The sequence below is a fragment of the Chaetodon auriga genome, chromosome 17, assembly GCF_051107435.1.
Source record: "Chaetodon auriga isolate fChaAug3 chromosome 17, fChaAug3.hap1, whole genome shotgun sequence".
Lineage (NCBI taxonomy): Eukaryota > Metazoa > Chordata > Actinopteri > Chaetodontiformes > Chaetodontidae > Chaetodon > Chaetodon auriga.
The window spans coordinates 8649987-8677275 of NC_135090.1; the positions used below are offsets into that span (position 1 = coordinate 8649987).

General features: G+C 41.8%; 1 protein-coding gene across 1 annotated transcript in view; it reads left to right on the forward strand.

The window, feature by feature from the left end:
* csmd2 (CUB and Sushi multiple domains 2) overlaps positions 1-27289 on the forward strand; it is a 224963-nt gene that overhangs the window by 70116 nt on the left and 127558 nt on the right. The window contains exon 5 of the mRNA XM_076753709.1: positions 2144-2351. Within this exon, the coding sequence (XP_076609824.1) occupies positions 2144-2351 (208 nt within the window). The remainder of the gene's footprint in view (positions 1-2143; positions 2352-27289) is intronic.

Genomic DNA, 27289 nt, shown 5'->3' on the forward strand with positions numbered 1-27289 from the left:
TACAAAAGCACTCTGCTTTTTAGTGATAGTGTGTCAAATTTAGTTGTCTCATTTAAAAAGTATAGTTTTCCAGCTTTTTCTGTGTTTGGTGTATGCAAACGTGCATTTTGATACATATTAAGAATGATTGAATGATTTCCTAGCTTTCATGCATTGCCCATGCTTCCCCATATCTTGGTCACCATGACACTGAGAGGAATCGAAGCAGCTCCTTCGACAGTGACAGCCTGAAAACGTGGACTGTTTCAACCGTGGGAAGCATCCTGCGATCTACAATTGACTGAGGGGAAAAAATGGAATATGTCTCCACACACCTGACTTACTGTTCACTTTTTTGGTTTGATTCAGTTTGTGGAACGGCCATTTTTAGTTTTCCATTTTTGTGGAGTGGTTGGATCTGCCAGTGGCAGCCACAAAATGGAGAGAGCGACGGAGAGAGTCAAGGTGAAGGGGAGAGTTTGGAGTCAGAGACTTCCCTTCAACTGTGAAGAAACTGTCTTGTGTGGAATATCAATGCACATCCCCGTCCTTTCTTCTGTCTGCCTTCTACTTCCTGTCACTCCCACTGCAACAATCACCTGTCACCCCTCTCGCCATCTCTCTCTTTCCTCATTGTCCACCCTCCCTCTGCACTTTTCTCTCGCCCATCCTCGCTTGTCACCTGTCATCCTCTTCATCCCCTTCTTCTCGCCCTTCTGTCGTGGTTTCCCTCCTATTCAAGTTCACACCTCACAAGTTTCCGCTCGTCCGTACACTCCCTTACCCTCCCTCAGGGGGGTTGCCGTGGTGACAGGTTGGATGGATGATAGACAGGTCCCGGTGCCTATGAACTCCTCCTCCTCCTCGCTTTGAAACACCTCGCGGTAGCTGGCCTCCCACTAATGAATCCCACACCCCCCCCGGCACAGTGGCACACATACAGACACACATTTTCACAAACAATAATATCGCTGAGGTGTCATCCAAAACTCCTTTTGATGTGTTCCCTCTGTTCACAAGTACATACACCATATTTTAAAGTGAGCGTTTCCACACGCTCCACACAGGAAGTGCAGTTCAGATATCACTCAATACGCTATTGTTCAAAGCTGTAATGAACATATCAGGAGCTGGGCAGGGAATTATCCTGGCAACACATTAAATGCATGCTTCATTATTTAATGGTCTCCTTAAAGCAGTCTCGAGGAGGGAAGAGATGCTTTGATTAACACAAATCTGAATTAATCAGAATTTAATCACTTCCCCCCCACGTTACATTAGGTTGCATCACACACCCTATTCAGCTCCCTATTGACTGTAAAAGCACTCTAGGGCATTTTGAAATCCTCAGACTGGTGTCTCTCTGGCCTATGGCGAAAATTGCCGACAAAGTAACAATATGCTGTAAGTCATCGCATATTTTCATGCTCCAGAATTGAAAATCTGCAATCCTTGGCCGTCAACGCGATAATTTGTGGCCAGAAAGATTTTTAAAAAATGCTAAAAAGCACACAAGGTTCCTGGCAAACCTTCCCCCTAAAAGTTACCTCTCAGTTAAGCCTATGTGATATAATTTGGGAGACTTTTCTTGCTGAATCATTACATCTGCCTCATTAGTATGATCAGTCATTAGCATCTGTGTCATCCTGATATATTCTCAAAGAGGCTCAGCAGCTTGATAATAAACGAGCTTAATTGGTATTGGTCCATATGCAGACAATGCATTTCTGTCTGTAAATTCTGGAAAATTGTGTGGTGTTATTTGGTGTGACATAATGTATTTGCATTTTTATATGATGGTTCTTGGTCGTAGCCTTACTGTTGTTAGGTGAGTGATGTTCTGTCTCTAGGTATGTACTGTGTGCGCTGGAGTTAGCCACATGAATGAATCAGACAGCAGCCATGGACAAATGTAAGAGAGACATTTTAGATGATGGCAAGTCCGAAAGACAGTCTTTAAAATCAGTCAGTGAAAAAGTTTCTGTAGTTCTAAAACTGATTCCAAAAGCTTGACAGGACTGGGTGTTCGCATGTGAGGGATCTTAAGGAGGAGTGTTCATGTAATCAGTGCGGTCTTATATTTGGGCCACTGTGATACTGATTAAGTTTACAATAACCAGTTGGAATGTTAATATGACAACTTTCTCTGCTGTGCTCCCTGCAGCGGATGATGGGTGTGGCGGGACGCTGCGGGGCCAGAGTGGCGTGATTACCACTCCAAATTACCCAGCTGAGTACAACAACAATGCTGACTGCACCTGGACTGTGCTGGCCGAGCCAGGAGACACCATTGCCCTGGTTTTCTCTGACTTTCAGCTGGAGGACGACTATGACCTATTGGAGGTCAGCGGCACCGAGGGCTCTTCACAGTGGTGAGTAGTCAGCCTTCAGGATTTTGTCAGGATTAGCTGGTTGAAGATTTGTTGGAAGTGTATGGATGTTTGGTAGGTCTGGTGGAACTGTGTCTGGACCATAGCCGTCTGAGATGTCTGTGAAGAGGAAGAACAGAAATCAATTCAGCCTTCTGGGTTATCCAGTATTGAGTGCCACTGACAGTATCTTTAAAATGAAAACAATGAATACACAGATAAAAAACGTATTCACTCGATATACATTTCATCGCTTTTTCCCATCAGGGTGTATCATATGGTTTTAAAGTGCCATTTGAACACTCACTCTTGGTCACACACTCTCACTCATTCTCTCAATTACTCAGTCTCACACAAACACACATGCTCAGCTCTAATGATGAAGAGGTAGGATATCCTGGTGTCAGTGTGGGTCTCTCACCATCTGTGGCAGCTCCTCCTCTCTCTGACAACTCTCTCAGCTCAGGAAGTAATTAGTGAGCTCGATTACCACCACCACCCGTATAGTGTTCTTTCACACACCCTCTCTTTCTCTCACACACACACACACACACACACACACACACACACACACACACGAGTAGAGCCCATATGGGCACAAATGGACATGAGCTCATAAGTATTCACACTTTCAGACACTTCCATATATTTGTGCTGGCATTCTAAGAACTTGTACAAACAGATGTACTCTTTCACACTCTCTGTGTCAATTTCTCCCTGCCTCACTCACAAGGCTAATCTTAGCTTGCATTATATACATGGGTTGAATACAAGTGGGTGGCTGCACCTGTTACACGAGAGGAAAATCCGCTGCACTTTCTTCATCTTAAGTGAAATCTAAAAATTCAGGTTTAATTTAAGGATCATGTAGGAGATGAACAGTTCTGATAATCAAGAGAAGACAGAAAAGTCTTTGAAGTTATAGCCACAGGCAGTTGACAGGAAGGGACAAGGGGTAATACTGGCTGAGCTGTTAAACAGTGGAAACACACAGACGCATGCACAGAGACAGACAGGGAGAGAGGACTGTTGATAGAGGAAGCAGGTTCAGAAAGAATATATGAGAAGTCATCTTTGAGTGAAATGGCCCCTGGAAACTTGTGTCAGTTTCACTCGTTCACTCAGTAGTTAAGCGAAAACACTTCCTGAAAAGAACTTGATTGACTGTGAGCGTTCTTAAAACTGAGAATTGTGCCTTGTAGCCTGATATTAAAGTCTCTTTGAATCTCTTCTTGGCCAACTGAGACTTGATCGCTTCCCAGACTCCCACAGACGGCAGCCTGACTATGCTTCTTTTGCACATTTTACGAAGTCATCAGCTTCCTGTCCCAGACTTTGATTTGCTCTCTGTTGTCTTGTGGGATGCCCAAATCTCTACTGAGTCTGTCATCTTTGTGGTGATTGTTGCCGGGGGCACCTATGGTGGTGCACCTGCGGCATGGATGCACTGTCTCAAACAGCAAGGGAAAATAGTGGGATGAAAGTGACTAGAAAAGAGGGAGAAGGCCTACTGGCAAGCACTCAGAGTGCAAGTCACAGTTGATCATGCACATTGCAAGGAAAAGGCAGCGCAGGGGACAGAGGACGCAGCGCAGACATGCTGGCTTGCCTCTATTGTTTCATTTTTTTTCTAGTTATGCTGGCTTGGGTTTTACCAACATAGTGTTGACTTCAAAAGTGTTGGCTCTCCAAAATATAAAAGCTGACCAGCCTATTTTCAACACAATAACTCTATCTCTGATGTATTTAAGTAGTTGCATGTCTTGAATTTTAGAGTTAGCAAGGAGGATTAGGGACAGACAGGAATCAGCGGACACCAGGGGAGAGAAGTTGAGAGGAGGGCAGGGCCTTTGGAGGAGAGGATGGTCGTGGAAGCGAGGAACTTGATAAACGGGTGGGGGGATTATGACTTCCCAGCTGGTGTTCAATTAGAGAGGTCAGGTGGAGCTCTATGATGGTGCTGACCTAAAGCACACATGCTCTCGGTGAATGGCTAAGTGAGCCCTCTACTTGAGGTCTACTTGAGCTTGGTGATTGTGCTCTTTCTTTCTCTCTCGCCACATCATTGGACTGGTCTGTGATGTCCGATCCTTTATTTGTTGCTGGTAAGGATCATATATTTTATCCGAAGTTACAAGACACAAACTGCTACATCCTTGTGGCCTGACCAAATGACAAGAATGGAAGTGTTAGTGTGTGTTTATCATTTTATAGCTGAGAGAGTTGGCATAGTGTTTGCAACCCACCAGCCCGCTGGCAACTTCATTCAGAATGTGAGGATCTCTGAGCAGTATTGATTGATTCCTGACGGACGGACAGGTTGAGTGGTCCGATAGGAGAGAAGAGGCCAGGGATCATGGTCAAAACCATGCTTCCCTGATCGATCCACAACAGCTCAAACAAAAGCAGGTCAAGTTTGCTTGCTCCCTGCTCTCTTGTTGTGAATGCGAGAGCCCGTATGTGTGCTTTGCGAGGAAGAGAATGAACCAGAATAAACACCATCAATCACCATCACCAACATCACCCTTTTGCATATGCGAATCTAATCTTGCTCACTTACACTCTTGTTTACCGTACCATCCAGCGCTTTGATTGGCGGCCCTGCAGAGTTAGCATTCTGAAGAGGCAGCGTTAGGAGACAGCCTTGAAGACTGACTTCAAGAGCTGAGATGTGCATGTGGATTGAATGTGGCAGTGGGAAGGGCTGGCAAAAACGGCAAGTGAATCCCGCCTCTGCTCGGTATTACCCTGACAGGACTTCTTCGGTGTTGCTTGCCCAGGGGAACACATTACTCTGCCATTACAGTGTTTGCATCCACATTGATTTTCTTCCCCATCGCCATCCACTTTGAGGCAATGTAAATAACGGCTGACGTTCACCAATTGCCAGATGCTCATTCGCCCACTTGCTACTAAGTGGAACTCACAGCTATTTGACTTGTAATTTTCTTTGGCGCTCAATTGTTTTGCAAAGCACCATGATACATTTTCATCCCGCAGTAGTGCTCCCTTGAGATGCTGAAAGCAACTCCTGCAGCTCCTTTGATACTGTAAATAGTGTAAAGTGCCTGAATCTGCAGATGAAATAACTTCTACAAAAAATGGCATTCTGTTGAAAAAAAAAATTGCTGCATCACAGTTCAGTGATCGCACCATTTTACAGAAAGTGTTCCCAAACCAAACTTAGGACTTTGTTTTCCGTTCTGGTAACTTTTGCAAACTCTTAATTCCCATGAGAGTTCGAAGTTTTTCTTCTTTTCTTTTTCTCTTCCTCTTTTTTTATGCATCCATTGCCGACAACACAAAGTTCCCTGGGTACATGCAACTTATTCCTTCCTGTTAGGAGATCTGAGAGCCCAGTGAGTCTTGATCCCTCTAGGTAACCTCCCATCCTTTCTCCTCTCTCCTTTAAGTCTTTACTCTATGGACTTGAGACACTGACATTCAGCGAACGTATGGATTATCCCTGCAGTGCTGATATGTGTCATCATGTCCCAGCCCGTGGAGGGAGCATGTCTGTGTGTGCGCGAGTGAGCCAGAAAGAGATAAAGAATTGTTGGAGGGGAGTGCAGAACACTGGATATGTATTGATTGGCTGTTAGGCTGACTCACCTGAGAGTGAGTGAATGATCTTCGGCACAGCTTCTTAAGGCCGGGGGCTGTTTTCTCCAGTTTCCGATGGGATGAACGGCAATATGAGTGTGTTTCATTTTGGGGGAGATAAATGCCTCAACTTTTGTTTTTGTTGTTTCAAAGAGATTGGTAAAGTTTTTTTTTTCATGTTCAGGCTCGTGAGGTTTAAGTCTGGATTCTACTGTAAATATGATTCAGTTATAATTTACCTCAGATGATCCACGACCAGATTCGTGAGCATTGCTATGTACGTATGCATACAACCATGAAAGTGAGCATATTTACACTTGCATGTAAATGTTTGTGTGCATACTAACTGCTATTCATCACGGTGGTAATCCACTCATCCTATACTCTCCCCCCCTGTGGGACTCCACGGCAGCGTCCATCATGTCGAGCAGTTGGCTGCCAGATTTACTCTCATTTTAAGTATTTCCTGTAATAAAACAGTCACAGTAAGAGTGTGTATGGAAGTGAGTGATTGTGTAACATATCCTCTGACCATTGTTTGCCTGGCAGCAAAAGAATAGGTGATTGCCCACCTGTGGTCCCCATAGTCCCCCTGCTTGAAAACGTAATTTATTGTACGTTTGAGCACAAAGGCAGTTATTTTCAGTGAAGTGAATACAGAGTATTGGCAGTGTGTGCCAGGGCACTTTGCATAGATGTGTTTTTAAATGGATACTGTGTCATGGTGCAGCGGGTGTGTATTCTCGCTGTGAATGTTGAATAAGTTTTTTTTTTTATCCGTTTCTTATCCTATGGCCTGTTTCTCACAACACAGACTGGTGGAGTAAAGGAAGCGTTTCACTTTGGAGCTCTACTGGTAATTCACCGCAGCATCACTAGTCTGGTCACGTCTAGGATGGTCTGACTCTGGCGTTTTTCTCTCTCTCTCGCTGTCTCTCTGTCTTTCTCAGTAAGTCTCTCTCTCTCTCTCTCTCTCTCTCTCTCTCTCTGTGCCCCTGCTATGTGGGTGTCATAAAGCATCTGAGTGGATAGTTTGGTCTGATTGTCTAATGAAAGTCCCTCGTCTTTCATTATGCATTCTGAAGTCATTTACCCTAAGTGGTGCTCTCATCATAAAACCCACATACAAATCATCCAAAACAAAGTAAACTAAGGGTGATGAATAGCGTGCTCTGAGTTCAGTAAAGTTTTCTTTGATTCTGGAGTTTGAGCCCAAGGTAGTCGTGCAGTGCATGTGAGAAGATGTGCTTTTGATTTGTACGTTAACAAACACCGGTTGCTGTTGACTCATGTATTCCCCTAACTTTCCATGTGTGCTGCAATGGGGATGATGTGCATATCTAAAAGCCCACAACTGCACTTCTCTAAACTTAACACTGGAGAAAGCTCATACGGAGATAAACATTGGTTGAGATGGAAATGCCTCACGGCTGATGTGAGGGATGCTAATGAAGCCCGGATGCACGTCAAGGATCATCACGTCAAAGACAACAACAACAAAAAAAACCCAGATTCGTGCTGTGAGGAGGTTATATATACCAGCCGCATCTATCACACCCTCTTATCTTGCTGGATCTAGATCCCTGTCTGTTTCCCTCTGTTTTGCACGTTCTTTCTTTCTTCGTCGAGCTGCAGAGACCTCTCTAGACTCATCTACCGCTGTACCTTCCACTGTTCTTCGCCCTGCAGATGACTTTCAGACCTACTGCTGTTCTTGCCGAGGTTCTTTAAAGGTGAATTAAGTGAATTGCGTTGTTCGTTTTTGAATCTATGGGAGCTGGACGAAGTGTGATGCCCATTTTTTAAAGAATCACGAGTTGGAATTAATAAGTGTTTTTGATGCCATTGTTTTTTTTGTTTTGTTTTTTTTTGTTTGTTTGTTTTTTTTAATAAAAGTGAACAAACTGTACTTGTGCAAATGCTAAAGCTTGAGTGATTATTATTTTATGTAATTTTATCTTTTAAAGTGGACATGCAATCAAGCTCTTTTCACCATTGTAGACTTGCACCTGTGTGGGAGGAGGTGATTCATATATTATGTCATTTTTCAGTAAATCTACAGGTGATTAGTGATTAATGTTTTGTGGGATTACCTGTGTGTTGGGTCTTCAGTTGGACAGATATATTGTACGTAGATACTGGATAGAATATTAAGTGTGACTCTGGAAAGAACATTTGAGTTGCTTGTCTGTAAAACCAATTATTAATTATAATTTGCCAAATAGTTATCAACAAAAAATTCCAAAGGTCATCTCTGCTGACTTCTTGATTTTTATTTTTTTTTTTCTGTAGTGTCAGTTTTGTGCATCTAAAACCATAGTTTGCGCTTATCGGCCTGTGCTTGGCTTATGAATCAATAGCTGTCTTTGCCAGTCTCCCTACCATGGCGCCTCAAAGTCTGTTGTTTGAGTCAGGATTTATTAACAGCAGCACTTGGTTGAGGACTCAATCTGCAACGTGCCATCGATCAAAACTTCAGTTATGATGAACTTTGCGCGACCCGCCAAGAAATGCTCCAGCAGAACATTATCTCCCACACCTGGTGCTGCGCTGCAGATTGGCTCACCCCAGAATGCCACACTTTGTTACTCCCTCTGTCACATTGCTCAGGCTAAGAGCTGGAGAGGAGAGGGGACTTGGAGTGCAGAGAGCAAGGTTAGCTAAAATGGGCCAAAGCTTGTCTATATATTTTAGCAACCTCCCATCTTGCTTGTGTATTTCGGTCAGGGAAGGCATTCTATTCTTCTTTATTACATATCATTAATGGTCATTGATGATCTGTGTTGTGTTAATAAACCGCAGGTGTAGCGATTTACTAGGCAATATTGAGTCTAACCTATAAACCAGCTCCCATGAGGCAAGCAGGCTGGATAGCAATGTGTCTGTGTAAGCATGTCTATTCATGTGGTACCTCACCCCGCCATCCCAGTGAGACCAGAGAGCATGCAGAGGTTAGAGGTAATGGCCCAGATCACGGGGCCCTGACTGGGTGTCTCTTTAGTTGTGTTTACTAAGCACTGCACCACTGGGATCCAATCTGTCGCTTTAACAGTCCCCACAGATGCCCTAATGGCTTATGATTTGTACACAGAGGCATATTTGATGTTGTGCACATTGGTGCCCTGGGCCAGCAAATGGATTGGAGTTTTTTTTTTGTTTTTTTTTTCCTCTAATACATTATTTCATTTATACATAATTTCATTTATGCATGTCATGACAACTTTGACACGGAAGTCATGTCCATATCTAAGTAGCTACTGTGCTGTTGTACGTTTATGACAATTAGAAAATGTAAATGTGAATAATCCTCTTATCTCAGTGTTTTCACCGTTTTTCCTCTAGATCTATAATCCCCCAAAAACTCTTAATTCTGCCCTTTAGGACACTGGAGAATGGTGTCTCTATGTCCTCTTAGGAATGTCGTCTGTCTTCTTACTCATATTATTTAATTCACTATATTAAGGGAGGAGATGCGGAACTGTTGATGCTGTGAGTCCAAGCACCAACATGGTCAAAAACAAATCAATCTCTTGTTCTGCTTTTTTTTCTCTATCTTTCATCATCTAACACTTTTGAAAACAGTAGTTATACACTCATGTTTGTTCTGCAGCTTCCACTGATGCTTCATCCCGTAGCTCGCTTTGATCCCTTAATTCACTTCCTGGGTCAAATGCTGCTAACCTAGAGAAGCACGCTTCAGAGGCTTTTTGTTGGAGCGTGATCAAAAGAGAATAGCCGCTGTATGGAAATAGATTTTGAATTCTTTGCTTGGTCAACATCACTGTTTTCTAGCAGATTTATACACCTTTAACCTTGACCTCCGTCAGTCTTTCTTTGAGAGTGTAATTGGGGCGACACACTAAGCTCCACAGGATTGCGAGTGACGTCACGGCAGTCGATTAATCAATCATAGTAATTAACCAAGATAGAGAGAGCGGAAGAGAGAGGGCTGAGAGGAGAGGCTTAGGAGGAAAGCAACATATGAAAGCAGTTGGCCAAAAGCACAGTGCACTCAGTGGTCTGTTGTAGAGGACACTGGGTGCAGCAATTAGATTGTAAAAGCAGGGCAGGGAGGACAAGTACACACAGCCCTTTAATGTCATGTCATTGCATCGTGTCTGATTGTGTAATGTTGTGTGTGCGTGCCTGTGCGTGTGCACAAAAATGTCCGCTGCACTGCAAAAATGTCCAACAGGTCCTTTAAAGTAGTCCAGTATTCTTTTGAATATATGTGCTGTGGTACACAAAGTATGGCATGGCCCTTCATTAGAAAACTCACCTTATTCACCACAATCGTTGTACCGGCCCTTCAGAAACAAGAAAAGCAAAAAGAAAATAGATTTAATGAAACATTTCCAAAACAGAGACATCGTGACATGACAAACACAGTGATCTAAAGATGTCACTTGCATTTGTTTTAATTAAAATCTACAGACAGATACTAAACAAAATGATTCATAAGGTGTGTCTTTGGTTGGAGGCGGCTATGCTGCAGTAACAGCAGAACATCTTGTGCCCGTGCATTCCCCGAGTGGACGGAGATGTCTGATCTGGGTCACTGCTCAACCACAACACATCCCCACTCTCTGTCTCTGAGCTCCCTTTTATACTAAACAACATGCAAATATAGGAGCAAAGGGCACAAACACACGTATACCACATATGTAGCCTTTGCTGTGAAAAACTAGCCTTCTTGACAAGTAATTTAACGTGACAACATCAGCCAAGGGCGTCAGATAGTTCCCCTTTGTTCCAATGCAAATCAGCTTGCTTTTGTTGAATCAAGCGCTATTGTGTTGATACTAGCGGAGTGATCTGCTGTTTGTAGACAATGACGCTTATTTGTGCTAAATCCCTGAAACAAGTGAAACTGCACTGAAGTACTATCGAACCAACTCAAACCCACTGGCGGAATGAGAGTCTCCATCTGATTTTTAGAATTACAAAAAAAACTAAAGATTCATTTGCAGCAGCATGCAGCCAGCAACACAATGAGTTGTAGCCATGTTTCTGTCATTTTATTGGCTGACTCGATCCAGATTCCTGAAAATGCGTGGACAATTGATGCAGCAGACATACAGAATGAGTCATTCTCACCTTTGAGGACATATCACTTACTGCAATTGATGCTCGCTCAGTCTTCCTCTACAGGCTTTGGAGCTCATGATCATTCATAAAAATGTTCTTTGTATATATTAGGCTCGGAAAGCTCACATTTGTGGCCCGTAATGAAAGAGGAAAAGAGGAATCAGGAAAGAAGAAGGAGGCAACCTGCAAGGTGAGAGAAAGCAAGGACGTGCTTGCTGGTTTGGAGTGTAATATATCTTAATCTTCTTTGGGACAGCAAGACAGGCATGGTGTGTGTGTGTGAGTTTGTACAGTCAGGGTGTATTCACATCTCATCTGGTGCTACGTGAATGTGTTTGTGTGTGTGAAGAGAGGTGAAATACCCCTCGTCTTCCCATTCATCAGACAGAGGCTGTCTTTTTTTGTATGAGGTGACACTCGGCCGACCTGAATATATTTACAGAGGAACCTTTATGAACTCTGGTGAACGTGCCTTGACCGGCAATTACAGGCCGCACAGCAGCGTGCCTCCATAAAAACTCTGCTCAACTGCATCAATAAATGTGGGGAGGCAAAGGGTGACAGGCAATGTTGGCCCTAACCGTAAAAAGCCTTAGCTGTACTGTCGAACATATAGAGGGACCGTCAGTGCCTTGATTTAAAACTTCTTTAGGCTGGTGCGGACTGTTGCAGAAATTCATAATGATAAATACTATGTATATTGTATGGAGCCCCCAGAGTCCTGAGGGATTACAGTATATTAACTTATACATCCAAATTATTATCTAGTGATCACAGATTCATGGCTTGTGTGATAGTTTTTCTTGCTCACTATTTCATTTTTGCATTTTTTTATGAAAAAACGCCACAAGCCATAATAACCCACAATAACTACAAATTTTAAGAAATTATTACATTATAGGTAAAAAATGATTTCATTATATTTTCAGCTATTTTATTTCATTGTAGAGAGGCTGTTAAATTCCGATTGTTATTGCCTTTTTTATGACATTATTAGCAGTTTTTACATAATGAGTTGTTTTTTTGTGGCTGAGAGGCTGAGTCTGATTTTTCCCTTCTTTTTGAATAACCAATTATACTCATTGCAGACAAGGCTGTCGCTTCTTCAGGGGTTAAATCAAAGCTAAAGTGATATAGTGGTTATGTGATCCATTAGACCCCCGCTGTAAGTGGGTTTTTGCTTGGTAGAGATTTTTGGAGAGTGCCAGAGAGGTGTCAGCATCATATTGATCCCACAGCACTGCAATCTTTCTTAATACCACTTTCCCCACAGACAGAATAAGACAGAAGCAAAGACAGAGACAGGCAAAAAAAAAGTTTTATCTTGTCAAAGCTCTAACATAATACGTCTGTGGTGACAGGACCTTGCAAGTGCACCAAAGTGCACTTTCAACATTGCCTGGGTCCAGGCTCTTGAATCCGCCCACTCCCCTGAGTTGACCAAATTGTCTGGCGTCAGGACATGAATCTGCGGTTTCTCTTCTGAAAAAGCAATCGATCCAATGAGTACCGTGGGCGGGACTAACGCCATTGTCAAGCTGTTGGCAAGTGTTGTTCAAGCTGTGTGCCGGATCAAGGGAGGAGTAACAGCAACGTCGGCTACTACAGGCAAGATCGCCGCTGCTGTTGAAGCTGTTCAATGCCCGACATCGTAGTGTGGCTTTGCGTCACTTCCACTCTTAAAACAGTGGCAAAACCAGTATGATGTCATGACTACGATTGAGTGTTGACTGAATGATGTTAGATTCAGGTGGATAGCTGGCCTATTATGATTGGTCAGGGAAAGTTGAAACCCCTCCCCCAAAGAAATTGTGTACCCCATTCTACTGACATCGCACCTTTCTGCCTTTTTCAATGCTGAGGCTGCCTGTTTCCCACCCTTCCTGTCTTTTAATTAGATGGTCCGACTAGACAACATTGACAAGATGGGTGATCAAGGGGGGGCTAAGAGAAAAAAATAATTAAAATAGGGATTAGTCTGGTCTGGGGCTCATGCAGACAGAATTAACGGGCAGTGCTGCCTGGCTCTATCACTCGCAGATCAGTGTTGCTAATATCACTGCGTTATTAGCTTCACTATCCTTCCCGACTGTGTGATAACGGAGGATTATGGAAGGTGCTGCGACCAGTGAACCATGAAAAAAATGTGTGATTTGTCTTCGCATGGCTAATTGGTGCGCTGTTTGCCTACGTGATATGGATCAGCTGATGGTTTGACAGAAGGGCAGCTTTGGAGATATATTGTAGTTCAGTACAAAAATACTGTATACTGTAATAAGTCGCCCCTGTGTTGTGCGTTTGCATAGATACACAGAGACAGGCATTAAATTACATTGGTTACTTGGTTAGTGCGTTTCGGGAGCAGAGTGGTCATGTCTTGGACCCTCTCTGTGTTTTCACACTGTTCTATCACGTTATTTACTGTTGCTGACATGCCCTGGGATGAGGATGCTGCATAATGGAGTGCTTTGTTTGATCTGTTGGTTTGTATGTGTGCAGGCTGGTAGCATGTATTACATGCCTGGCTTGCAGTTTGGTGTCCGATGTTATAGCTGTATGACTCTGAACACATTGCTTTGTCTTTTTTTCCCATGTACACACTGAATCCTATTTTCTGGAGATGGCTCAAGGTATCAAGTAGGATGTTTGTGAAAATGAAACTGTGCAGGATCTATCCATTCTCATATTTGGTCTTAACTCTCATTTCTTGTCTTGTATGTGGTATTGCTAAAAATGAAGAGACTCACTCTTTAATAAGCAAGCCTTGATGATGAAATTGTCTTATTAGCTGCAACATATACACAATGTATTGCATGTAGGACAAGGATATCTCTGTGGAATATTATTGGCTGATATTTGTGGCGAGAGCAGTGCTTTTAAGAAACCGCTGGGTCAGCATAAAGTAGTTTTGGTGCTCTTTGAAGAATCTTTGTTTTTATATGGTTATGAATTCTCTTTGTAATTAAATTAAATTAAATTAAAATGAAGTCTGAACTTAAATGTGCCTTTTCTGATAAAGCAGAAAAAGTATTTATTTTTGTGTGTTTTTTTTTTTTTTTTTTTTTTTTTTGACGAACAATGACAATGACGTCAAACTCACGTGTCTACGCTGCTTTAAACCTGCAACAAGATGAAGTCATGGCAGAGAATAAGAACTGGTCCAAAGCATCATCTCTTTTCATGAAGAAAGATGGATCCAGTGCTAGTTTTACAGTCTGTAAAATGATCTTTTCAAGCAAGGATGGAAACACCAGCAATATGCTGAAACATCTTGCTCTGCAGCATGGGCTTAAATTCCAGAAATGGCGTGTATTTGACACATGAGCGCCACTGCTTCCCAACCCAGCTTCTCTTCCTGAGTTCATCACAGCATATACCGCTCTCATTTTGGCTTTTCATCTTTTCTCCAACCCTCATTGCAATGTTTCCCTTGAAAGTACACTGTTCCTCCAGAATCCTTAATTGGCTTACTGTAAGCCATCCTATTGTATTTATCCCTTCATTAATACTTTTAAAATGTAAATAAAATGTCACTTCCATTATACCCCCTGACTATACCCCCCTAGATTAAGGGGACAGCAGCAAAGAAACCTCCTCTCTCAGGTTTCTGTGCTGCTGTTGTCTTTGTCTCCCATATAAATATTGCACTGCAATACACGGTGATTTTATTGTTAATCTTGAAGTGAAAAGCCTTCTTTCTAAATACAATACATTTAAAGAGAATTATATATGGATATTTTTCAGCGTTCCTCTCTCACGCTATTCATTTCATCTCCTCTTCCTTTTACCCCTGTGCCATGTTTTTGGCTCCAACCCTTGGCCTGGTTAGGGCTCAGGAAGCCCCACAGCAGATTAGCTCAGGCTTTAGCTGTGGTCCTGACATCAAAGGTGCAAGGAGAGAGGAGGGAAACAGCAGAGGAGCAGAGACACAGGACAGCAAACACTGGCACCAATATGTAAGGGGTGAAAGCAGGACATGGAGCAAGAGTGGAGGATGAAGAGCCACAGAAACAGGAGGGCAGTTGAAACTGTCTGTTAAACAGAGACTGAACAGAGAGGAAGTGAATTAATGGATACAGGGTATTCAGATAAGAACAAGGTCAAATAGTGTTTGTGCAGCTACATTTCATTTCTTACATTTACTCTAGCCTCGTCCCATAGTGAACCCTAACTATTGTGTACTACAAGTAGATTCAAAGCAGAGTTTATTAATTATTAACATTTGACAGATTTACCCAGGTCCTGTGGGGTTACACAGTGGAATATAAATACTAAATGTACATTACTCCCCAGAGCCATGCAATTGATGTAAGAATTAAACTGGATTAGGGCTGATGAAAAATTAATCATACCTCAGGGAAATGTGGTCATTATGGTTGGAAAGTCATGTTTGATAGTTTAGAAAATATAAAATTATATACTGGCAGTACACTACACAGCATGCGACAATCATATATTAAGGTTAATGGACACAGTCTTTGCACCAGATACTGTGTTGCTCTAAAACTGTCGGTAACATAAATAATTTTATTGAAATATGTTCTATATATTTTTTATATTTTGTTCCAAAGACATGCAAGAGTAAGAGCTCCAACATGAGTGCTTCGAGCTTTCTCCTGAACACTACATTGTCATCCTATTTGGCTCAAAGCCTCTTAAAACCCTCCACACTGCTCCCTGTTGCAAGCCGCTTATTCAAAGTAGCTGAAGTCTGTGTCCACTTTCAGGCTCCTTCATTTGATCTGTTTTTAGAGGTGGCCGAGAGACAGGAAATTAAATTGTTCATTAATACACAAGAAGGAAAAGTTTGAAAAATTCAGAACGCAGGCGTAATTATGTGATTCCTTTTTATTTGATTCATACTTCATGACCCTCAGGGGTCCTGACCCCAGACTGAGAGCCGCTGGTGTTATAGACAGTTCATATTTGTCTTTTCTAAAATTAGGCTGGGTGTGTTTTTAAAGGGTTCAGAACATGCAGGTATTTGCTAGACATCCAACAGATGGATGTTACAAATATTGAAAATGACATCCAGGATGCTGCATGGATAATCTGAATTTCACTCACTCACTCATTCGCTTTGCCATCTACTAAACTGTGCTTGCGGTTGATTTCTCATAACAACATGTGAATCATTATAATAGATGGTTAAAACCAGCTCACTGGCTGCATGTTCATGCTGGAATGCACACGTGTTGGAACCGTAGCATCCGAGTCATGTGTGTTTACTGGTTACCAGAGGTGAGACTCATAAGAAGGCGAGAAAATATTTCATAGTTTCATTGTTGTTACGAAACTTGAGCTTTATTAGTTTTCACTGGAGACGAGTAGTGGATGGTAGTCACTCATAGCGTTCACCTTTCCCTGAGGTGCTTCCAACCAGGCGTGTGTTCAGAGAAGTGGTGAATTTGAGGCTAATTATCAAGCACACGCTGCTGCTCAGGGAGCTCCGTGGCAGATCCCGAGACAGAGGAAGTGTGAACATGAAGTCATGCTCACATGCATGCACTCCTGCACACACCTACACACACACAAGTGATATATTTTTAGTGGGGAGATATTTGGGTGCTCATGGGCAGGGCATTAAAGTCACACCATTTATTTAACTGTAGCTAATTGAGTCCATTGGGATTGTTTGTTGTTATTGAGTTTTCTTTGTAAGCAAAGAAAGAGTGGAGGAAAGACAGAACTTTACTTGTGCATGCATGCATCTTATATAATGTTGGTCACAGCCTCAGTCTGTTTCCGCTTACTCCATACAGCACTTCTTACTGTTTAATTCCACATCTACTCGCTCTCACTAACAGGCATTATATTACATACAATTATGAATGCGCTCTCACATTGGAGTCTTACAAATTTCTGTAAAACACATTGACACTGGCGAATGAATATCATTGATTATATTTTTAACGTAAGACCACAATGTAAAATCCTTTAAACCACAGGATGTATGGTGTAATCTCTGTCAGCAGTGGCTAATGATCTCCCTTGGGCAGTATGTCTGAGATGTCATTTCATTTGGAGATGTAACATTAGTCATTGTTCAGACAGCGTAGAGACTCCAAGTGATAAAATGCCTTTTGATCACCTTTTTTTCCAAACACACAGGCTGGCATTGTCTTATTGTTTGTCTGTACAACTTGTGTGTCGACAAAACTTGGTCGTTGTTTGGCATTCTCACAATATGAATACAAAAATAAGAAAAAACGATAACTTAAAAGCAGAAATATAGTGGAACGAAGGAATTGCAGTTGTTTCCCCTGTGGTTGAAAAACCCTGTACCAACAACTGTTGTAGGTGGAGTTCAGCTCAAGGGACTGTAATTACAATATAATGAGATACAACTAGTGTATTGGAAATGCACGTGTCAAAGGCAAATTGTTAACGCCCTTGTCTTTGTTAATTATCTTCTGGTGACTTTGACCTGCTTCACCACAGGACAGCAGAGGCAGGCAAGGCTGTACCTCAGGGCCTTGTCCCTCTCACTCAGGACAGCAACATACAGTACTTCACTCCATGTGACTGTGTTACTGCAGGCTCCCTCTGTCAGGGAAAGACTGATGCTGATTGACAGCTAACACAAGGTCTCTGTCACAGCAACTGTAATCACATTCACCATGGAAAGGCTGAGGCGTGCTCAGTTTTTGCTACCCTGATGGCCTAGAGGTATCAAACACATGAAAGATCCTATAATGTTGTCTGGATATAAGGGAGCCCCAGTACATGCTGTACCATGTCTCTGGATGTCTGTTGCAGTGTTTCCATATATGCTTCTGTGTTGCACGATTTTACAAAATTATTTTCTCTTAGGAATAATGTGTTTTTTATCTGCTTTTTAAATGATGCATGCACCAGTGACACCATTTCATTACATGTTTTCACACTCTGATCAAGCTGATCAGTGCTTCATTTCTTAGGCCATGTTGCCATGCCTCCACACATGGAGCTCTAACAGCGACTCTCCTTGAAGCAGGCGATAAAAGAGGTTGAAGGAACAGTAACAGAACTTGTTCTTGACCTGGTTCTGCCTTTGCATCCCTTTGGACTCTCAGCTGTCAGCGGTGACATGCCAGTAGACAAGCGCTGGCTGTGTCGAAATCTGATTCCTTTCGTGCACCGTGATGAGTTAAAATGTGAGGGGTGGAAGTAACAAAAATGAGTGGATAAAAATGGAGGTCATGAACATGCATGTGAATTGGAAAATAGAGTTATAAAAATGGATGCGAAATGAAAAATGGAGTGATGAAATATCAAGTCATTTGATTCATTCACAGTCGATTCAATTAAAATAGTCACGATGTAATGAAAATAGAGCTATCATTTCCCCCCATCTTTCATTCATCATCCACAACACAAAATTACCATTTATTATTTTTGGAAAGCAGCCTCAAGGTTGGGAGTAACAGAAGAAAATGAAAATGATGTTAATTGTCAATTGATTTGCGAAACTTGACTGACATTTTATTTGAAAGAGTGTCGGTGTGATCATCAGCTGGGCTGTGTGACTGTCTCCTGTCCACCACTCACCCTTCTCAGTACCCAACTGACATTAACCGTCTACAACAAGCATTTTTTGTGACCTCTGGCCAAAATGTCAATCAAAAACCACACCCACTGACTAACTGATCCAGGTTTTGATTTGCCACCTCCGTGTCAAGTTCGCTCAGGGACACATGAAACACCATGCACCGTTTTGCTGTGGTTTCTGGGTTAATGAATAATGAATGGTGGACAGTAGGCAGTGACAAAGCCCAGTTGGTTATCAGAGCAACACTGTTTCAAAAATAAGCTCAGCACTTAATTAATTATACTTATTTAAATAATCTATTAATAACTCATTCAGTCGGTTTTAAATTAATCAAATCACTAGACGTGTTATCACTCCATTTTTCATTTCTCATCCTTTTTCATCACCTCCAGTTTCCTCAGTTGAATTTGTTGCTTCACCCGTCATGAAATGCTAATGAAGACATTTGATATTGACTGAAAAAAGTTTCCTCTGCATGACTCATGTAGTAGAAGATGATCAATATAATGCTGTAGAATTGTTTGTTATCATGCTGCTTTACATTACTGTTTTGCCCCTTAGTGTAAAGAAGTGCAAACCCCACCCCCCATAATTTTCTGATTAATGTTCTGAATATTGATTTAGTTCCGATCAAAGCCACTGCAGTGCTTCCTGCTTGGGGCTCCAATATTAATGAGAGAGGAATTAATGACAGTGCCGCCATTGTGCGGCCATTAGGTTACTCCTGTCCCAATTAACTGATGTTACTGCAGTCATTCTCATTATGGTGCCTTACCATTTTGAAGTTGGAATGAATATCAATTATTGTGCACTTTCAGCAGAGCTATTTTGAGAGAGGCAAATAAAGTTTGTTTGTTTAGCAGATGAGTGCTGTGACGACTTAAAAGCTTGCTACAAAATGAGATGGTCTAAGTGATGAGAATGGGACTTGAGTGATGTGGCGCACAGCAGGCAGACAGCTGTCACCAAACACCAGTGCAAACAACTACAGCTGTACCTGTGCGTGCATGTGAATGTCTGCCTGTTTGGATATGCGGTGCATGTTTGTGCATATAGTATACAGTAGGGCGATGTGTTTGTGCAGATAAGTGGACTAGTAACTTTGCAGGTTTAAGAGTGAAGGACAGAGATAACGCAGAGGTCTGTCATGAGGTTCATCAGGAAGAACTCTGAATAACCATAATTTATCAATCAAATTGAAACATTTGGAACTCCAGCAGATTTCATTTGAGGTGAAAGCTCTGCTTCTGTTCATCTGTCCAGTGACTCTGTGTGCATTCATGTTACATCTAAACATCACATGCACTGTAGAATGCAGCTGAATGGCAGCATTCACCACCGTCTGCTTAAGAAAAGATGGTTTATGGCCCAACCAAGTTTAGACATTTATTCTTCCTCTTCATGAGGACATTCTTATCAAAGTATTTATTATTCATTTGAGTTTTATGGAGATGAGGATCTACCTCAACTGTGTGTGGTGTCCCTTTTGCACTAAAATCTATTAAAAACTAACAATGATAAACTGGAAACACTGTTTTCGCAAATTCTATACCTAACAAAGAATAAATGAGGGATTTTCTAACGTTATTATTCGTTATCTAGCTGCAAACCCTGTATTGTGAATTGCACCAAATGATGAGGCTGGTTATATCATTGCATACTTTGTTGGCAAGTTCTTTGATTGAGGATGGTTGGATGCTTTGCATACACCTTTCTGAGGAAGAGATGTACTACACGTCTGGATATTTCTGAAGGGCGGAAGAAGGTAGGCAGCATCTTGATGCGTGAGCGTTCAAACAGAAGTGTTGCTGAGGGCCACAGAAGGTTGCTGTGGTGGGTTGCTCAGAATAACAAAGCTATATTTGAACAGCTGTTCTTATTACACTCTTCACCATCTTTGCAATTTCCACCCAGAGTGGCATTAGCTTAATGTTACAGAAATGAAAAATCCAACTTTATTCCCTCCAGTGTTTTTTCACTACCCCACTCCATCCCTTGTTCTGCCTGGCTTGCTCACTTCCAACTGGCAGGCATGCTGCTGATTAATGTGCTCATAATCACCACAGAGACAGAGAAAGGTGATTAATACTCGTCATTTAACATAGTTAGAACCTCCACGGAGAATGTTTGTCTGAGTGTGTGTCCCTGACTGTGCTTGTGTGCCCTCCTGGTCCAGGGTTTTGTTTGTGAGTGACTATGTGTGTGTGTGTGTTTGTGTGTGTGATGCAAATATGCTTTTGTGTGTGCATACTGCACGGTACATGTCAAAGGAATGATTTATGTTATTTCCACTCCACTCTTGGGTAATAGTATTTAGATGAAGGCATTGTTTACAGCTTTTTTAGCTTCATTGTATCAGCGGCTTGTAGACCGTGGATGGAGATGGAATTCAAAGTTGAATTGGTGATGCTTGACATCATTGTCTCTTAAGATGTCCTCTTGGATTTACAGATTTCTCCTGTGAATTGACAGATCCTCTGGGACAGAACAGAATAGTACTCGTATGTCGTCGTCATTCTGGGCTCGCTCTCTGCTTTATGTCTATATATTGGCCTACAGTATATTATTGTGGAAGAATCTCAAGGGTTTTGCAGTCTAGTCAGCGGCCACCCAGCCTAATGACATGGGCTATTAAGGCTTCATTAATCCACACGGTGAGGGAATGAGGATGGGGATGATGCCTCTGCCCACATACTGCAGCCACCGCAGTGTCCTCCATGGACCCAGATTTTATATATATATGTATAAATTTATATGGTACAGTTGAGTGTAACTTTATCAGTGACAGCGAAAAAGCATTATGTTTCCCTCTGAGATTGATCAAAATTAGGGGCATGCTGCATAAAAAGCACAACACATGTACAGTGCACATATGCACACACTCAAGCATTGTAATTATCACTATTATCATCATTATCATCTTCGTCAGCAGCACCATACCAAACCAGTGAAAAATGTGCCTTATGTGAAACAAGCCCAGAGTAAAAATATCAAAGTGATGCAGTCATTGTTCTCTGCATTGAATTATGCACAGCTTTTTACCTCTTAACAGTAGTTTTAAACAGCATCGATTGCAGCTGGGGACATCAAGAATTGTTTTTCAAATGACCCACTGCACATAAATAGGATTTGCTTCCCAACCCATACATTAATTAAGAAAGATCAATGGGGTAGTTTTCCTTCTTTTTGTGGTTCGTGAAACAAGTGTTGATGGTTGCAGCATTAACACACACACACACACACACACACACACACACACACACACACACACACACACACACCTCATTATCATGATATTTTTGTTTTTACGTTGCATAAACCCCTGATGTTTACCTCTTTATAGTGGTACCTCTAATGCGTGGTCAAGTGTTTTGCGTTTATGTCTGAGGGGGTAATTCATCTTTGGAGAAAGGAGTGACAGTGAGAGGCAGGATTTAAGGCTGACTTTGCACCATTTGGTGCTTTAAATCACTGCAAGGTTGGAAATTACACAACTGTCCTCTGCTGAACTGCAATTGCAGTATTTTTTTTTTTTTTTTTTTCGTCACGAGACAGGTGAAGATGGATAATGTAAACAAGCAAATGACATGTCCCAGAAAATACTGCTGAGAGGCAAAGTGACCCATGGTCAAAGTTCTGCATCCAAATTCTGTGCAGGCAATCACCATTAACTCACACAAGGCTATATTTAGCAAGTCAACAGCAAAAACAACTGTAACAAGTGTTACACATGCACAGTAGCATTTTGTGGCTGTAGTTCTGTTTTTGTTCCATATGGCTGTGCTCATAATCTAAAAGGCATGGGAGCAAAGCCTTTTTATAGTTGAGTTGCACAACATAACTCTGCGTATTTACACGCCATCTGAGAACACTCTGACAAAGAGCGATGGCATCTGGGTGTAACTAACTTCATCTGTGTTGCATTAGATGACACAGACACATGCATCTGCAGTAGGGGGCGATATAGCCGAAATCCTCTATCACAGTGTAATTGCTCATCACAGTAGTGGTATATGCCACAATACAGTCATTGTTGTGTAAAATTAAGAAATGGTTTCAAATAACTATGCTATGTCGGTTTTTCCTAAATCCAACCATGTCCATCGTAGCAAGTTCTTCTTCCTCAGCTTGGGTCGCTTTGGATGCCTCCTGTTCTGTATTTACACTTTCACTCTCCTCCATGTTTTCATGTCATACTCTTCTTCTGCGGTGGTTGGCAAAACAGCTTAGAGGTGCATTATCGCCACCAACTGTTGCTCTCACGTCAGGAGAGAATGTGGGAAGCAGCCCTGCTGCCAAAATAACATTTTTATCTTGTGAGGGAGCCGGATTTGCAGATTCATGAAAGAATCCAGCCCTGATTTGCTTAATAGCCTGCCCTAGCAGTGACACTGAGGGGTATCTCCTGCCTTGGAAACTGTATTGTGAGATCTCAAATTGTCAAATCGGTGGACACATTTCTGCCATCGCATGGCATATACCATCACCGTGTACAGTTTAGTTTCCTTGTATTCTGTTCAAAAAAACGTATGTAGTTAATGGGTGCCTTCTATCATCTGTGTCGTAATACACACCTGCAGTGAGCGCAGGCAGCGGATATTTCATGGCGAAGGTGAGAGGGTGAAAGGTCAGCGCTGACTCAGGAGGAAGCAGATGGAGAGACCTCTTTTAATTGGATGGTGGTTTTACAACGAATCAGTCACAGTCACGGGTGATGTATAAAAGATGGCTCTTCTCTTCCTCTTTTCTTCTCTTCTACCCCAAGGTGTTTTCCATCCTTTCTCCTCCCACTTTACTTGATTGATGTCTTTAATATTTACCTGCCATCTACTCCCAACATTGGGCAGGGAATGATAAAAGAAAATAAAGCAGGAACAGATGAAAGAGATTAATACCTTTTAAAGCTGAATAAAGTGTATAACCATAAAAGACTATATGAGTGCATGTTATCTCTCTCCAATGGTTTTCGACTGGAAGACCACTAAAGGCTAATGGAAGAAGAGATCAGGTTCTATCAGCTCAGGTGAATATCTCTGTTCTCAGCTGTATAATGGAAGAGATCTTGGCCCACTTCCACTTTGCTGAGATAACTTAAAGGCTTAATTCCACCTGGCTGGTTTGAAGTATAGTGTGCATCTAACACGTGAAGGGGTGATCAGAATTTGCTTTGAAGAGATTGAAACCCTAAATTGAGCCGATGTCACAAGAGAGCGAGTGGACAGTAATTTTCAGTGTTTTTTTTTAATTTCTCTAATAATACTGAATGATAAGTAATCCACAGTGATAAATGATTGTTGTGCTATATTTTCTTGAACATCTGGACCTTTGTGTCTGCACATGTCCCTGTTCACACATCCATATATGTATGCATGTGTGGATACACTTCAATTAGTTTCCTCAGCTTGACTGAAGCAGATATTCCCATCAACTGCTCTAAGAGGCTGTCATCAAATCTCACTTCACAGTTGCCTGCCAGCCCACAATAGTTGTTTGAATGCTTTCATTTCAGTATCCCTCTCCTAGCACAGCCAGCCATCTGGATTTGGGATTGGCATGATCTGTTTGTCCACCTGTCTGATCAAACTTTAACAATCCATCCTCCAGCTGTCTGCATGTATATCTGCTTCTTACTCCAAAGTGTTTATAGCCCCTAAATGTAGGACATAACAGGCACACTGTTCACTGCCATTTCATTTCATATCCTCATCCTCATCCTATCCTTTCTTCTGATTTCTGTGTTTGAGAAAGACAAAGACAGAGCAGATAATGCTGAATGTGGCACCCATTTGCATTGCGTATTGTCCCAAAAGTAGGCATGGAGCAGCGGGGTAAGACAGAGGGAGGGATTACAGCGAGTGATGGCAAACGAGAGAGAAGAAATGCAACTGTGAAAGCCAGACAAAGGGCCAGTCAACACAGCAGTGGAATAAAGGCCCCCTCAATCTTTTTTTGCATCCCATACATTTCAGTTTGTGCATTTGGAAGAATCTTTGAATGGACACACAGCAGAATCACTTTGTTGCTGACCCTCAAACTAATTCAAAGAAAACACGTTCATCAAGCTTCTGGGAATGAAACTTTGTGGACGGCAGGAAGGACAATGCAGAAGAGGAGGCACTGAAAATAAAGGTTGTGGTTGAGTTTTGGCAGCTCTTGGGGCCTGGATGACTCATTCCCTATGTACTCTTGAAGCTACTCATCTCTTGCCTGTTTCTTCCTCTCTTCCTCCCAACATGAAGCCTTCATTATCCCACATTTGCCATTCTCACGTCATGGAAATCTGAAAGTTCTTATCTATCCCCGCAAGCTCAGTGAGATGGTACTTGATCATAAAAATCTTGAGAAACAAATTCAACACTTTATAAATACACATAGAGAGCGATGTAGTGTAATATTTCCGGGCATTGAGTGAACAGTTTCACAAGGGACAGACGAGACTGGGTGAGATGAAAGAGAGGAGCAAATGGGACAACAGATGTCCATCTGGGGTTCATCCACTTTCCTTTTCCAGCTTGTCCGAGTGGTTCATTAACACATGCAGCAAATAGCCAAACATGTGGCTAAACAGTCAGGATTGGAAAATAACTTTTACTTACAAGTTGAGACAATCTGCCTCTTGAGCTCATGCTTTGAGTTGAAATAAGCATTATTTAAAAAAGGGGGAGAGGACACTAGAAATGAGAAAATCATGGAGAAAGATTAGAGGAAGCAATTTAAAACCTTAAGAAACTGTTAGCATCACACTGACAAGCAATTGAGGTAATTGATAATTAGAATGTTGCAGGAAGAGTTAACTTTTATGAGCTCAGTTTGAGTTTTGCCTCAAGCCCAGAATAGTGCTCAACTGTACTTTCTGTACTTTCTGTAATTTCTGCATGCATTTTCAGCCATCGTTGCTTTGGTACATGATCAATACAGAGTATTATTATTCGTATCACATTAAGATTTTTTACTTGCCTTTATGTCTTCTGTATTGAATGATTGTGATAATACAGAGAGCTTTTACTTCAAAGATCTTGGCTCTGACATGATGATATGACATAGATCGTGTGACTATAGATAAACGTTGATCTTTTCATATTATGCTCTGCTTATTTAGTTTAACAAATCACTCTTTGCGTTCTGCACAGCACAGATGCAGGAAGGAAACTTGCCTGAAGGCAACACAAATACATGTTCAATACATGCTAAGCTGTATGAGTTGTGAGGACAAACGCGCTGGATAAAGTTATCACTCTGAGTTTGGATGCTCAACAAGCAGCTTTCACAAGATCCACATTCTGACAGAGATAATGTTACACAGGCAAGATTTGTGGTGAGTGAGCCAATAGCTAAAAAGCCAAAATCTCACTCAGAAGGAGAATTTGTGAAGGAGAGCCTTGTTGCCACTGCAGAGCCGCAAGCACCAGACAAAGTTCTTCCAATTCCAATTCCATGACAGGGAATAACTGCATTGGTCAAAAAAGAAATGAGTCGTCTTATTCCCAATCCAAGTGATTTACCTGTAAGCTACTGTTTCGTTCATCGAGAGTCTGTGTGCAGTTCAACAGTGCAGTGACAACTGTCATTTCCACCACCAATTTCATCAAAAGCACAGGGCTAAATTGCCTCCAGTTCAAGGAGCTACTGAGTGACCTTGAGTCAGAGTATGGAGAAGTGGTTTACTATTGTGCGGTGGGATGGCTGAGTTCCACAAATATGCTCACATGGTTTAACCAACTGAAGGTAGAGGTAAAATGATTTTTGGAGATGACAGGAAAACCTATTGTGGAGCGCAGTGACGGCAAGTGGCTTTGTGATTTGTCCTTTGTGGTGGACAATAACAAGTGCCTCTTAGAGCTCATTGTCCAGCTCCATGGTCCAAAGCAGCTTCTCAGGTCATTTAAATATGAAATTATTTGAAGCAAAACTAAATCTGTGTTAAGTGCAACTGGAAAGAGGTAACACTAAGCATTTTCTCTGCCTGCTATGACATCTGAATATGCTAGTAAGTATTCAAAACTCCTTCAGGCATTTGGAGAGAGGTTTCAGGACATGAAAGTAAACAAAAGAAACTGAACATAATCGCTGCACCGTTTAATGTGCAACAGCTGATGTGCCTGCAACATACAACACAAAATCATTGAGCTGCAAAGCAACGACGACCTTGAAGCTAGGTACAATAACTTCCCTCTGCTCAAGTTCTTTAACCTCTATGTGCGTCATGAGGATTTTCCCATTCTGAGGAGGCATGCACCAAAGTTTCCATCTGTGTTTGAAACAAACTGCTGCTGTGAGCAGTTCTTCTCAAAACTTAACTCTTACAAAGACTTGGTTCCACTCAAGACTGACTGACCCAAACCTGGAAAATCAGCTGCAAGGAGCATCATCATCACTACCACCTGACATCAAACACCTCGCCAAGGAATAGCAGCTCTAGCTATCGCTTTAGAGGTTAGAGTGATTGTTGTGTTCAGTAATTTAGTTTGGCCCTCAAAGGATGTTACTAAAATCAAAACAGAAAAAGGTTCCACACCCATGACATAAACTATGTATTCACTGAATTTGTAGAAAATGTGTGACATGGAGATATGCTTTGTTATCTGGATATGAAATAACTTATATCTGAGTATGAGATTTTGGTCAGATGCACAGTCCTGTTTTGATGCCTCAATTTATTCTGCCTATTGGCTAATTTCCCTAGTGGGACCTAGCCAATAAATTGCACTTGTAAAGGAGT